The 13,855-nt window shown below is 39.4% G+C and overlaps 1 protein-coding gene across 4 annotated transcripts in view; it reads left to right on the top strand.

Moving 5' to 3' along the window:
* Window positions 1–13,855, top strand: part of LOC128689588 (probable ATP-dependent RNA helicase vasa-like) — a 168,046-nt gene that overhangs the window by 4,733 nt on the left and 149,458 nt on the right. For all 4 annotated transcript variants that reach the window (XM_070087544.1, XM_070087545.1, XM_070087543.1 and 1 more), the window contains one exon: window positions 856–887. In XM_070087544.1, the coding sequence (XP_069943645.1) occupies window positions 866–887 (22 nt within the window). In that variant the 5' untranslated portion in view covers window positions 856–865. Of the gene's footprint in view, window positions 1–855; window positions 888–13,855 lie in introns of those variants that run through there.

Below are 13,855 nucleotides of genomic sequence, written 5' to 3'. Positions count from 1 at the left end.
CATGCCCATCAGTGTCAAGTGTAAGCTTCTATTGTATGCAGACGACAGTGCTCTGTTAGCGTCAAGTAAAGACCCACAAGATATAGCTAACGTACTATCACTCGAACTAGAGTCCTGTAGCAAATGGTTAGTAGACGATAAATTATTGTTACATCTCGGGAAAATGAAACTGGTAAATAATTTTAATGTCCAGTGTAATGGGAGGAACCTGTCACTTCAGTATCTTCAGTGAAATATATGGGAATCCCCTTTGATAGGGAAGTGTAGTAAAGAAAGTGAATACCAGAGTAAGGTTCCTCTACAGACAGGCACAGTGTCTACCTACTGAGGTTTGCAGGACCTTATGTCTAACTCTTATATAATGCTATATAGATTACTCTTTCTCTTCATGGTAGTCTGTCTTAACAAAACACTGAAAGATAGACTACAAATCACTGAGAACAAAACTGTGAGATTCATCCTGGACTTGGGTCCAAGAAAGCCTGTAGGCCATGATGAATTGTAGCAACTGGATATGCTGAATGCTGAAGACAGATAAAGTAACTGAAGTTAAATCACTTTTATAAAATTTGCTCACAAGCAGTGTTCAAAATATCTTGCTGCCAAGTTTGTCAAGGCTGGGAACCAAAGCAATTATGGTAATAGGAAAAGGTAAAACCCACAGTAGGTGGTCATGCTTCAAACATCTTTATTTGTACAGCAATAAGGAGTGGAACAGACTGCCTGCACTTGTCAAAGCTAGCTTGCTTTTACATATTCTTCAAAATAAATCTATGAACCTTTGTATTTTTGTGTTCAAGACTGACACGATTTGCTGTATGTTGCCATGTATTAATGTATTATTGTTTATTCCAGTTTCTGAAGGATGTCTGCCTGGGGGTATGATGGTGAGTCATTAAAGTACCGTATACATGTATATATACATCATCATTATGCTATGTTCTCATCTTGCTTTTCTAGGGAAATAAAAATTACAGTAAACCCTTGATTTAGCAGAATAATTGGGAAGGAGGGGTGTTGGGGTGCCAGTAATGTCATTTGTGGTGAAATGAACTTTGACCAGTTTCCGAATCAGTTGACCCCTATTTCCGAAGTTGGTTAAATCAAGTGTTTATTGTATTAGACAACTGAATGTTTTTTTTTTTTTTAAGCATTCTTTATTTATACTAGAAAGCTTTAAAAATGGAGGTAAATAATTAACCCGTAAACGGTCCAAACTTATATACTATACGTTCTCTCCTGTAGTGCCCCAAATTTTTTGAGAATTTTTTTTTTTTTTTTTAATAGGAAAAAAGAGCATTTGGTACCCAGGCAACCCCAATTCTTTTATTATGGTGTACAGTGAGTGCACACACCCATTCTCTCATGTCTAGGTGACTCAGGCTTATCGTGGCAATGTTGAATGTATGACAAATAAAACGTATATATACGTTTGGGGCACTAGCGGTAAAAATGCATACTATTTACGTTTGGACCGTTTATGGGTTAAGGGTAGTGGAAACATTGAAACAGGCTGTACTGTAGTTATTTAAATATTCAGAGTTAATATTAAAAGATTAAAGATATAAAAAGTGCTATACTGTGTATAGTTCAATGTCAGTGTCATATGAAGCAATAGAAATGTGCATTTTTTTAATGAATGTACAGTACAGTATATTCATATATGTATACAGTGAACCATCTGATTAATTGACTAGTGAGGGGAGAGGGGGTGTACAATATTGCCAATTGTCCAAAACCTCCAAGTTTAGAAATCAATTTTTCATGATCCAGTTGTCTTCTGAACCAACAGACTTGATCTGTTGGTTCAGAAGATAACTTTTGAAAATAATATAGATGGCTGAGATGATGTGCCACTGAGATGCTATACTCAACTTTATTAATCCAGATTAATGCTTGACACTGAGAAGTATATATTTCCTCTTGGCACTACCACTTGCTTTAGAAGCCATAGTTAATTGAACTTTATTTAATATGCTAATAAAGTTAAATAATACACAATCCATGGAAAATTGGAGACAGACGAGTGTATACTTTTAAGTACGAACAGTAAACTGACATGGGCAGCCATTGGCTCTGGGAAGTGTGAAAACTAACAGTTCCTGGACGTGGCCACTCTTACCCATAGAGGACAAACATCAGAAGTCAATTTTTTGTACAAGCTGGCACTGGACAAGCACCTAAAGTCGGTTCCTGACCAGCCGGGCTGTGGCTCGTACGTTGGTTTGCGTGCAGCCAGCAGCAACAGCCTGGTTGATCAGGCTCTGATCCACCAGGAGGCCTGGTCACAGACCGGGCCGTGGGGGCGTTGACCCCCGGAACTCTCTCCAGGTAAACTCCAGGTAATGTATTTTCATTTGTGAACTACAATGCCTAGTCTGTTGAATACACACACTCCAAAGGTTTTAACTTAGTTTAATATACAGTAGAATCCCCATATCCACTGACTCGGTATCCACGATTTACTGTGGCCCAAAGATGCCTCTTGATTTTGCATAATACATGTAATGGCCTAAAAGTACAGAAGCTGGCAGTTCTTCAAAGTCTAAGAGAAGCTGTGAACGGCTTCCCATCAGTGAAAAAGTGATAATTCTCCACTTATTGTGCATAATTTATCAATTAAACTTCATAATAGGTATATATAGGACTTATATGTGGGGTTTGCTACTATCCGCGGTTTCAGCATCCTTGGCAGGTCCTTGGGATATATACCATACTTAGTGGGAAAAAATAAATACTGTATTTATCCATCCACGTATCTGAAGGCTATGTTGAATTTGCCTGTTTGCATAAGAGTTTCTCAAGATTTCATTTGTGTGATTTTTCAATAACAATCCCTTGTTTTTAATTATGCCTAGATACCTGTATTTGTCTGATACTTTCAAATGTTACCACACATTTTATACTGGGTGAAGTTAATGTATCATTATAGTGTGAAATTGTGGCAAAAGCTAATAGTGATGCTCATTAACCCGTAAACAGTCCAAGCAGATCTACGTTCACGTGTAGTGCTACAAAAGTAGATCTAAGTTTTTTTTTTACATATTTTCAAACGCAGTGGACCCCCGCATAACGATCACCTCCGAATGCGACCAATTATGTAAGTGTATTTATGTAAGTGCGTTTGTACGTGTATGTTTGGGGGTCTGAAATGGACTAATCTACTTCACAATATTCCTTATGGGAACAAATTCGGTCAGTACTGGCACCTGAACATACTTCTGGAGTGAAAAAATATCATTAACCGGGGGTTCAATGTATAACAAAAAAAAAAAGTAGATCAAAGTTTTTTTACACATTTTCAAATGTAAAAAAACAAAAAGAAGATCTACTTTTTTTACATACTTTCAAATGTTGAAAAAACATATATATGTTTGGACCATTTATGAGTTAAAACAGAAGAACCTGTGTTTGTAGAGGTACACATTTCATTCACATGCAAGTAAAGTAAAGCTTATTTAGGTACAGGTACACATAAATACAGTTACACAAATTATCATAGTAACATGTGTAAATTACCTACAATAACCTAGTGAACTTTCTCAAAAGATTCATTAGAAAAATTGCAATGTGAATGAAACTGTGTATCTCCATAAATAGTTTTTTATCACTATCATTATAGCACTTTTTTTCCATTTCCATTACATACAATACCATAGCAATTATTTATTTTATTTTATTATCACACTGGCTGATTCCCACCAAGGCAGGGTGGCCCGAAAAAGAAAAACTTTCACCATCATTCACTCCATCACTGTCTTGCCAGAAGGGTGCTTTACACTACAGTTTTTAAACTGCAACATTAACACCCCTCCTTCAGAGTGCAGGCACTGTACTTCCCATCTCCAGGACTCAAGTCCGGCCTGCCGGTTTCCCTGAATCCCTTCATAAATGTTACTTTGCTCACACTCCAACAGCACGTCAAGTATTAAAAACCATTCGTCTCCATTCACTCCTATCAAACACGCTCACGCATGCCTGCTGGAAGTCCAAGCCCCTCGCACACAAAACCTCCTTTACCCCCTCCCTCCAACCTTTCCTAGGCCGACCCCTACCCCGCCTTCCTTCCACTACAGACTGATATACTCTTGAAGTCATTCTGTTTCGCTCCATTCTCTCTACATGTCCAAACCACCTCAACAACCCTTCCTCAGCCCTCTGGACAACAGTTTTGGTAATCCCGCACCTCCTCCTAACTTCCAAACTACGAATTCTCTGCATTATATTCACACCACACATTGCCCTCAGACATGACATCTCCACTGCCTCCAGCCTTCTCCTCGCTGCAACATTCATCACCCACGCTTCACACCCATATAAGAGCGTTGGTAAAACTATACTCTCATACATTCCCCTCTTTGCCTCCAAGGACAAAGTTCTTTGTCTCCACAGACTCCTAAGTGCACCACTCACTCTTTTTCCCTCATCAATTCTGTGATTCACCTCATCTTCCATAGACCCATCCGCTGACACGTCCACTCCCAAATATCTGAATACGTTCACCTCCTCCATACTCTCTCCCTCCAATCTGATATCCAATCTTTCATCACCTAATCTTTTTGTTATCCTCATAACCTTACTCTTTCCTGTATTCACCTTTAATTTTCTTCTTTTGCACACCCTACCAAATTCATCCACCAATCTCTGCAACTTCTCTTCAGAATCTCCCAAGAGCACAGTGTCATCAGCAAAGAGCAGCTGTGACAACTCCCACTTTGTGTGTGATTCTTTATCTTTTAACTCCACGCCTCTTGCCAAGACCCTCGCATTTACTTCTCTTACAACCCCATCTATAAATATATTAAACAACCACGGTGACATCACACATCCTTGTCTAAGGCCTACTTTTACTGGGAAAAAATTTCCCTCTTTCCTACATACTCTAACTTGAGCCTCACTATCCTCGTAAAAACTCTTCACTGCTTTCAGTAACCTACCTCCTACACCATACACTTGCAACATCTGCCACATTGCCCCCCCATCCACCCTGTCATACGCTTTTTCCAAATCCATAAATGCCACAAAGACCTCTTTGGCCTTATCTAAATACTGTTCACTTATATGTTTCACTGTAAACACCTGGTCCACACACCCCCTACCTTTCCTAAAGGCTCCTTGTTCATCTGCTATCCTATTCTCCGTCTTACTCTTAATTCTTTCAATTATAACTCTACCATACACTTTACCAGGTATACTCAACAGACTTATCCCCCTATAATTTTTGCACTCTCTTTTATCCCCTTTGCCTTTATACAAAGGAACTATGCATGCTCTCTGCCAATCCCTAGGTACCTTACCCTCTTCCATACATTTATTAAATAATTGCACCAACCACTCCAAAACTATATCCCCACCTGCTTTTAACATTTCGATCTTTATCCCATCAATCCCGGCTGCCTTACCCCCTTTCATTTTACCTACTGCCTCACGAACTTCCCCCACACTCACAACTGGCTCTTCCTCACTCCTACAAGATGTTATTCCTCCTTGCCCCATACACGTAATCACAGCTTCCCTATCTTCATCAACATTTAACAATTCCTCAAAATATTCCCTCCATCTTCCCAATACCTCTAACTCTCCATTTAATAACTCTCCTCTCCTATTTTTAACTGACAAATCCATTTGTTCTCTAGGCTTTCTTAACTTGTTAATCTCACTCCAAAACTTTTTCTTATTTTCAACAAAATTTGTTGATAACATCTCACCCACTCTCTCATTTGCTCTCTTTTTACATTGCTTCACCACTCTCTTAACCTCTCTCTTTTTCTCCATATACTCTTCCCTCCTTGCATCGCTTCTACTTTGTAAAAACTTCTCATATGCTAACTTTTTCTCCCTTACTACTCTCTTTACATCATCATTCCACCAATCGCTCCTCTTCCCTCCTGCACCCACTTTCCTGTAACCACAAACTTCTGCTGAAAACACTAACACTACATTTTTAAACCTACCCCATACCTCTTCGACCCCATTGCCTATGCTCTCATTAGCCCATCTATCCTCCAATAGCTGTTTATATCTTACCCTAACTGCCTCCTCTTTTAGTTTATAAACCTTCACCTCTCACTCTTCCCTGATGCTTCTATTCTCCTCGTATCCCATCTACCTTTTACTCTCAGTGTAGCTACAACTAGAAAGTGATCTGATATATCTGTGGCCCCTCTATAAACATGTACATCCTGAAGTCTACTCAACAGTCTTTTATCTACCAATACATAATCCAACAAACTACTGTCATTTCGCCCTACATCATATCTTGTATACTTATTTATCCTCTTTTTCTTAAAATATGTATTACCTATAACTAAACCCCTTTCTATACAAAGTTCAATCAAAGGGCTCCCATTATCATTTACACCTGGCACCCCAAACTTACCTACCACACCCTCTCTAAAAGTTTCTCCTACTTTAGCATTCAGGTCCCCTACCACAGTTACTCTCTCACTTGGTTCAAAGGCTCCTATACATTCACTTAACATCTCCCAAAATCTCTCTCTCTCCTCTGCATTCCTCTCTTCTCCAGGTGCATACACGCTTATTATGACCCACTTCTCGCATCAAACCTTTACTTTAATCCACATAATTCTTGAATTTACACATTCATATTCTCTTTTCTCCTTCCATAACTGATCATTTAACATTACTGCTACCCCTTCCTTTGCTCTAACTCTCTCAGATACTCCAGATTTAATTCCATTTATTTCCCCCCACCGAAACTCTCCTACCCCCTTCAGCTTTGTTTCACTTAGGGCCAGGACATCCAATTTCTTTTCATTCATAACAACAGCAATCATCTGTTTCTTGTCATCCGCACTACATCCACGCACATTTAAGCATCCCAGTTTTATAAAGTTTTTCTTCTTCTCTTTTTTAGTAAATGTCTACAGGAGAAGGGGTTACTAGCCCATTGCTCCCGGCATTTTAGTCGCCTCATACGACACACATGGCTTACAGAGGAAAGATTCTTTTCCACTTCCCCATGGACAATAGAAGAAATAAAGAGGAACAAGAGCTATTTAGAAAAAGGAGAAAAGCCTAGATGTATGTATATATATATATATGCATGTACGTGTCTGTGAAGTGTGACCAAAGTGTAAGTAGGAGTAGCAAGATATCCCTGTTATCTAGCATGTTTATGAGACAGAAAAAGAAACCAGCAATCCTACCATCATGGAAAACAGTTACAGGTTTCTGTTTCACAGTCATCTGGCAGGACGGTAGTACTTCCCTGGGTGGTTGCTGTCTACCAACCTACTACCTAGCAATTAGCTTCATTGTCATTATCCATCTTTTGCTCCATTTACTCAGTTTATCCAAATATTCTTGTAGGGATTAATACCAGTCATGGGAGGTTCCTTGACACAAGTGAAGGCTTGTGATGAAAAGAATTGGACTGGTTCTTCCCTTCATTGGAATGAACCTGATTGCCTCAAATTTCTCCAGGCACTGTATGACCCCTATGAGTTTAGCATATTCCCCTACATATAAATGCCTTTTTCTTGACTGTAGGAACAACACTAGCAAACAAAATCCCAAACTCAAACACAGCCAAAAAACTACCTCACTGGCAACTACCCAAATACTCTGTTTCTAGCCCCAACAAACCCTACTGAAATCTCACTCATCAGAACTCTGAAGAACAACACAGGAGACCTAAATAGCTTACCACCACTTGTATATAAAAAAAACTTCTCATTTGTTGTCACCCATTATTGCAACACTTTTTAACAAGTCCATAGAATCTTCAACCTTCTAATCCCTACTCAAGACAGCAAGGGTTACATTGATCCAGAAAGGAGATGATCCTACTGATTTAAATAACTTTAGACCTATATCAAACCTACCCCTTCTATCTAAAATTTTCAAAATAATAATTCACAAGCAAGTTTACTCCTTTGTATCCTACAACATACTTAACCCCTGCCAGTTGGGATTTAAGCCAAGCAAAAGTACAAATGATGCCATTATACATATGCTTGAATTTCTATATATGGCACTGGAAAAAAGGGAAATTCCACTTGGCCTCTTCATAGACCTATGGAAAGCATTTGATACAGTTGGCCATGATCTCTTGCACCTAAAACTTGAACATTATGGGGTCAGAGGACACTTGCCCTATTACCTAAAATCATCTTAGCAATAGACACCAGTATGTATACACAAATGGTGTTGCCTCCACCACACAAACTGTTCTTGTTGGAATCCCCCAGGGTAGTGTCCTTGGACCACCACTATTTCTTATTTACATCAGTGACCTCCCTAATGCTTCTAAACTGCTTAAACCTTCTCTCACTCAAGCCAAACCATACTTAGAAACATGGTAAATGATGAGCTATTAAATATCCACTTGGATGGCAACCAACAAACTAACTCTCAATATCGACGAAACCTACTCCATACTGTTTGGAAACAGAGCTGAAAATATTCAGGTAAGCATATCGACAAATGATTCCCCCATTTCAAGAGACACTGACGGAAAATTTCTAGGGCTCTACATTGACAGCTGTCTCAAATTTCAGACTCGCAGCATATCTCCAAAAAAAATCTCCAGAACAGTAGGCATCCTCTCTAAGATACGGTACTATGACTTAAGAAATCGTAATGACACGATTGCAAATAAACCATACCCCCGGCCGGGATTGAACCCGCGGTCATAGAGTCTCAAAACTCCAGTGGTTAGCGCGACGGGCTGGAGTTTTGAGACTCTATGACCGCGGGTTCAATCCCGGCCGGGGGTATGGTTTATACGGTACTATGTTTCCCAAATGGCACTTCTTGCTCTAAACCTCTCTCTCATCTACTCTTGCCTCACCTATGGTATTTGTGCATAGGGTTCAACCACAGCAAATTGCCTTCAACTTTTAACCCTTTCAGGGTCCACAAAACTTTTAACCCTTTCAGGGTCCACAGGCCCTCTCAGAGACTTGTTCTCAGGATCCCCTAAATTTAAAAAAAAAAAAAAAAAAAAAATTTCTTATGAAAAGATAGAGAATCTTTTCCCGATCATAATGACACCAAAAGTATGAAATTTGATGGAAAACTTACGGAATTATGCTCTCACGAAGTTAGCGGTCTGGACGATGTTTACGCATCGGCGATTTTGCCCACTGAGCCCTATTTTTGGCCAATTCCAATGTACTAGTCGACAAAAATCATAACTATTTCGCTAGAACTCCATTTTTTCTATCGAATGAGTACAAGAAACCACCAGTTTACCTATTTCAACTATCCAATACAGTGGTCAGAATTTAGCAATTTTGCCAATTTCACACAAATTTCAAAAGATGCCAATTTCCAAATAGGATCCAGAATAAACAAGAAAGACATTCCTGGCACTAAAATAACATTTCCTCTGTTCATTAGTCACGTCCCCAGGCCCCTCTTACATTTCGTTTGCTTTCCACTTTGGATTTTTATTCTCGCAAAAAAAATAAGATTTACTGTTATGCAGACTACTGCATTAGTGTAGAAATGGTATAAATAATATCAGCGCACTTGTGAAAGAATATTAGACTCGCCAGTTGACGTGTATTGGACGCTTAGCATGATTTGTTTACTTTTGAACATTGGTAAAAATCGAACATTTCTGCTACTTTGAGCTCAATTTCAAGGTACTTTTCATTGTAAAACCAGTCAGAATCATCTTAATTTCTGTAATACGTCTTCCATTCTATACAATGAGACCAGGAAAACTAGAATACAACAATAAATACCAAACGAAAATACAGTGCAAAGTTGCTGTTTTAATCCAAAAACACGGTCAGTTTTTTTTTTCTCATTACACAGTGTGCTGCAGGATTTTTTTTTATACTGCGCACACTCGCTCCCATCTTGTTCCTCATCCTTATATCCGACATAGACAAGGATGTCAGCCACAGCACCATGTCTTCCTTTGCAAATGACACCCGAATCTGCATGACAGTGTCTTCCATTGCAGACACTGCAAAGCTCCAGGCAGACATCAACCAAATCTTTCAGTGGGCTGCAGAAAACAATATGAAGTTCAACGATGAGAAATTTCAATTACTCAGATATGGTAAACATGAGGAAATTAAATCTTCATCAGAGTACAAAACAAATTCTGGCCACAAAATAGAGCGAAACACCAACGTCAAAGACCTGGGAGTGATCATGTCGGAAGATCTCACCTTCAAGGACCATAACATTGTATCAATCGCATCTGCTAGAAAAATGACAGGATGGATAATGAGAACCTTCAAAACTAGGGAGGCCAAGCCCATGATGACACTCTTCAGGTCACTTGTTCTATCTAGGCTGGAATATTGCTGCACACTAACAGCACCTTTCAAGGCAGGTGAAATTGCCGACCTAGAAAATGTACAGAGAACTTTCACGGCGCGCATAACGGAGATAAAACACCTCAATTATTGGGAGCGCTTGAGGTTCCTAAACCTGTATTCCCTGGAACGCAGGAGGGAGAGATGCATGATTATATACACCTGGAAAATCCTAGAGGGACTAGTACCGAACTTGCACACGAAAATCACTCACTACGAAAGCAAAAGACTTGGCAGACGATGCACCATCCCCCCAATGAAAAGCAGGGGTGTCACTAGCACGTTAAGAGACCATACAATAAGTGTCAGGGGCCCGAGACTGTTCAACTGCCTCCCAGCACACATAAGGGGGATTACCAACAGACCCCTGGCAGTCTTCAAGCTGGCACTGGACAAGCACCTAAAGTCAGTTCCGGATCAGCCGGGCTGTGGCTCGTATGTTGGTTTGCGTGCAGCCAGCAGCAACAGCCTGGTTGATCAGGCTCTGATCCACCAGGAGGCCTGGTCTCAGACGGGCCGCGGGGGCGTTGACCCCTGGAACTCTCTCCAGGTAAATCTCCAGGTAAACTGACCACATAGACCCATTCTTTCATATGTAGGCCTACCAGCTTTCTCTCACTAGATTTGAAGGCGCTAGAATTTATGAGTACTAGTACGTCATGGACCCTGGTGCGTAAGCCGTACTAGTACGGCCGAAACCCTGAAAGGGTTAATTATTCAACAAAAAGCTGCTGTGAGATTGATTACAAACTCCTGTGCCAGGCAGCACACCCCCACCACTATTTAAGAGCTTGAACCTGCTTAACATACAAAATACCCACTCACATTATTGTGCCTGCTACATACACAGACCATTATTCTCCAATATCAACCCTCCTCTCAAACTCCTCCTTGAGAACTGCAACAGAACACACTTGCATAACACAAGACAAAACACTTTGATATCCCTAGTGTCCATCTCTCCCTATGCAAAAATGCTAGGCATATAAAAGGTCCTAATTAGATCTTGAATTCATTGCCTGAACATACAAAAGGGTCCCTGCCTGCACACCAATTCAAGGCTCTGCTTAGAAATCACCTTGTCTCTCAAAATTAACCACAAACACTATATATTATCGCAAACATCAACTCAAAAATTTCTATTTCAAAACTCAATCTCATTATGTATTATGTGCCAAAATATAATACTGTAGCTTGTTAATCAATTACTTGTTTATTCAATTACTGCTAAACCACTACTACCTCTGCTGAAATATAAAAAATATGGTTCAGTTCGAACCAACTATGATATACGTACAGTGGTCCCTCGTTTTTCGTAATTAATCCGTTCCTGGAGGAGCTACTATTAACGAAATTTACGATTTGCGAATCAATTTTCCCCATAAGAAATAATGTAAATACAATTAATCCGTTCCTGACACCCAGAAGTATTAAAACAGAAAATTTTTTTACATGAAATATACATGTAGTACATAAGCAATACAATGGGAAATGATGAATGAAACATAAACAGCATAACACTTACCTTTATTGGAGATTCTTCTTAGTGTATGGGAGACTGGAGGAGGAGAGAGATTGGATTGTTTACAGTTTGGAAGGGGAATCCCCTTCCAGCAACACCTCGGGTACCAATTGCTTCTCTGGGGTTGCTTCTCTTCTCTGTTTCTTAATGCCACTAGGACCACCTTGAGAGTCAATCTAGTCCTGTCTCGCAAAGTAACTGTGGAGAGAACTCTGTTTCTGGCGGCTCTTTAACCCTTTCAGGGTCCAAGGCCAAAATCTGAAGTCACGCACCAGTGTCCAAGAAATTTTGAAAAAAAAAAAAAAAATTATTTTTTCTTACAGAATTAAAGAGCATATTTTTGTGAAGGTAATAAAACAAAAAAAATTAGAATCTGATCAGTACTTACCAAGATACAGTGCCAAGAAGTTTGTAGAAAATGATGTGGTGGCGGCAACATCGACGAATTCCACATACGCGTATTATATTATTTTGTTGTTTTAGTTGTTTTTTCTTTTCTTTTCCAATTTTTTTCTATTCCTACTAACATTTGGGGCCTGAGAGACCAATACTGTATATAATTGATATATATATACTCGCTGTATTGAACACAATAACCGCACTAAAGTTATTATCATATTATTGTTTACCACTGTTGTTTATTACAATAAACATGCACAAATATTGTATAATACTAATGTTCTATCATATATTTACATATTTACAATCACTGGACATGGTTTTAGAACTGCTGGAGCTTGTGGAACTCCTTGAAACAAGGCACCATGCACAGAGGCACCTTACATTCCTCACACATAAACCGAGTGTCTTTGCGTCTTTGTTGCCGTCGTTTTGTTTGTGCACAGACAATGCATCTCTTTTGAGCAAATTTCTTTTGAGTTGAAGGAAGCTGTATTATGAAATGATCACCTTCTCTCCTCAAACGCTTGGGTATATTGTGATGAATTCGAGGACCATGTTGTATTGCAGGTGTTGTTACCTGGTACTTCATTATGAGTTGTCTGACAACAGACAAACAAAATTCACCATACGGTGGTCTGTTACCAGTCTTTATTTGGTACATATTATATGCATTCAGCATTGAAATGTCCATGAGATGGAAGAAAAGTTTCATGTACCACTTGTAACTCTTACGAACACAGTCAACAAAACCAATCTGCATGTCACACTTGTCAACCAAGCGCATGTTTTGTGTATAATCAATCACTGTCACTGGTTTTCGAATACATTCATTAGTCACTCGATCAACTTTGCCACTGTCTTGCATTTCATTACGGTGAATGGTTGTCAACAATGTGACATCTCGTTTGTCATGCCACCGTAATGCCATGATGTCATTGGCAGTAAACACCTGCACGTCATCACCACGAACACCTGCGTTGAGCCTGGGCATATGTTTACGATTAGAACGCACTGTGCCACACACATGTCTTGTTCACTCGCATGAAATCACTGAGTAATGGGCTTGTGTACCAGTTATCGGTATATAATGTATGGCCCTTACCAAGATAAGGTGCCATCATGTTTCTCACTACGTCACCTGATATACCCAACAACATCTTGGTATCTTTCAATGTTTTACTACCCGTGTATACAACAATATCCAACACCAGGCCACTGTCAAAATCACAGAGTACAAACAATTTTATACCAAAGCGGTTCCTCTTGCTCGGTATATACTGCTTGAATGACAGTCTACCTTTGAACAAAATCAAGACTCGTCAATTACAAGATTCTTGAATGGATAAAAGTATATCCTGAACTTTTGTTTGAGATACATGAAAACATTTCTAATCTTGTATAACCTGTCACTTCTGTCAGGCCTGGTTTTGTCAGAGAAGTGCAACATACATAACAGTAAGATAAACCTGTTCACTGGTATTATTTCACTGAAGGATGGGGTACAAATTAGCCGATCTGTGGACCAGTATGCTTTTATATTATGCTTATAGACGTGAGGCATAAGCATTATTGTTGCAAAAAGCAAATACATTTCTGCAACAGTCGTCTCTTTCCACCTGTGTAGTCTTGA

This window comes from Cherax quadricarinatus, chromosome 22, assembly GCF_038502225.1.
Source record: "Cherax quadricarinatus isolate ZL_2023a chromosome 22, ASM3850222v1, whole genome shotgun sequence".
Taxonomy (NCBI): Eukaryota; Metazoa; Arthropoda; class Malacostraca; order Decapoda; family Parastacidae; genus Cherax; species Cherax quadricarinatus.
The sequence above is the reverse complement of the archived record's forward strand: the minus strand, read 5'-3'. Positions and strand labels throughout refer to the sequence as shown.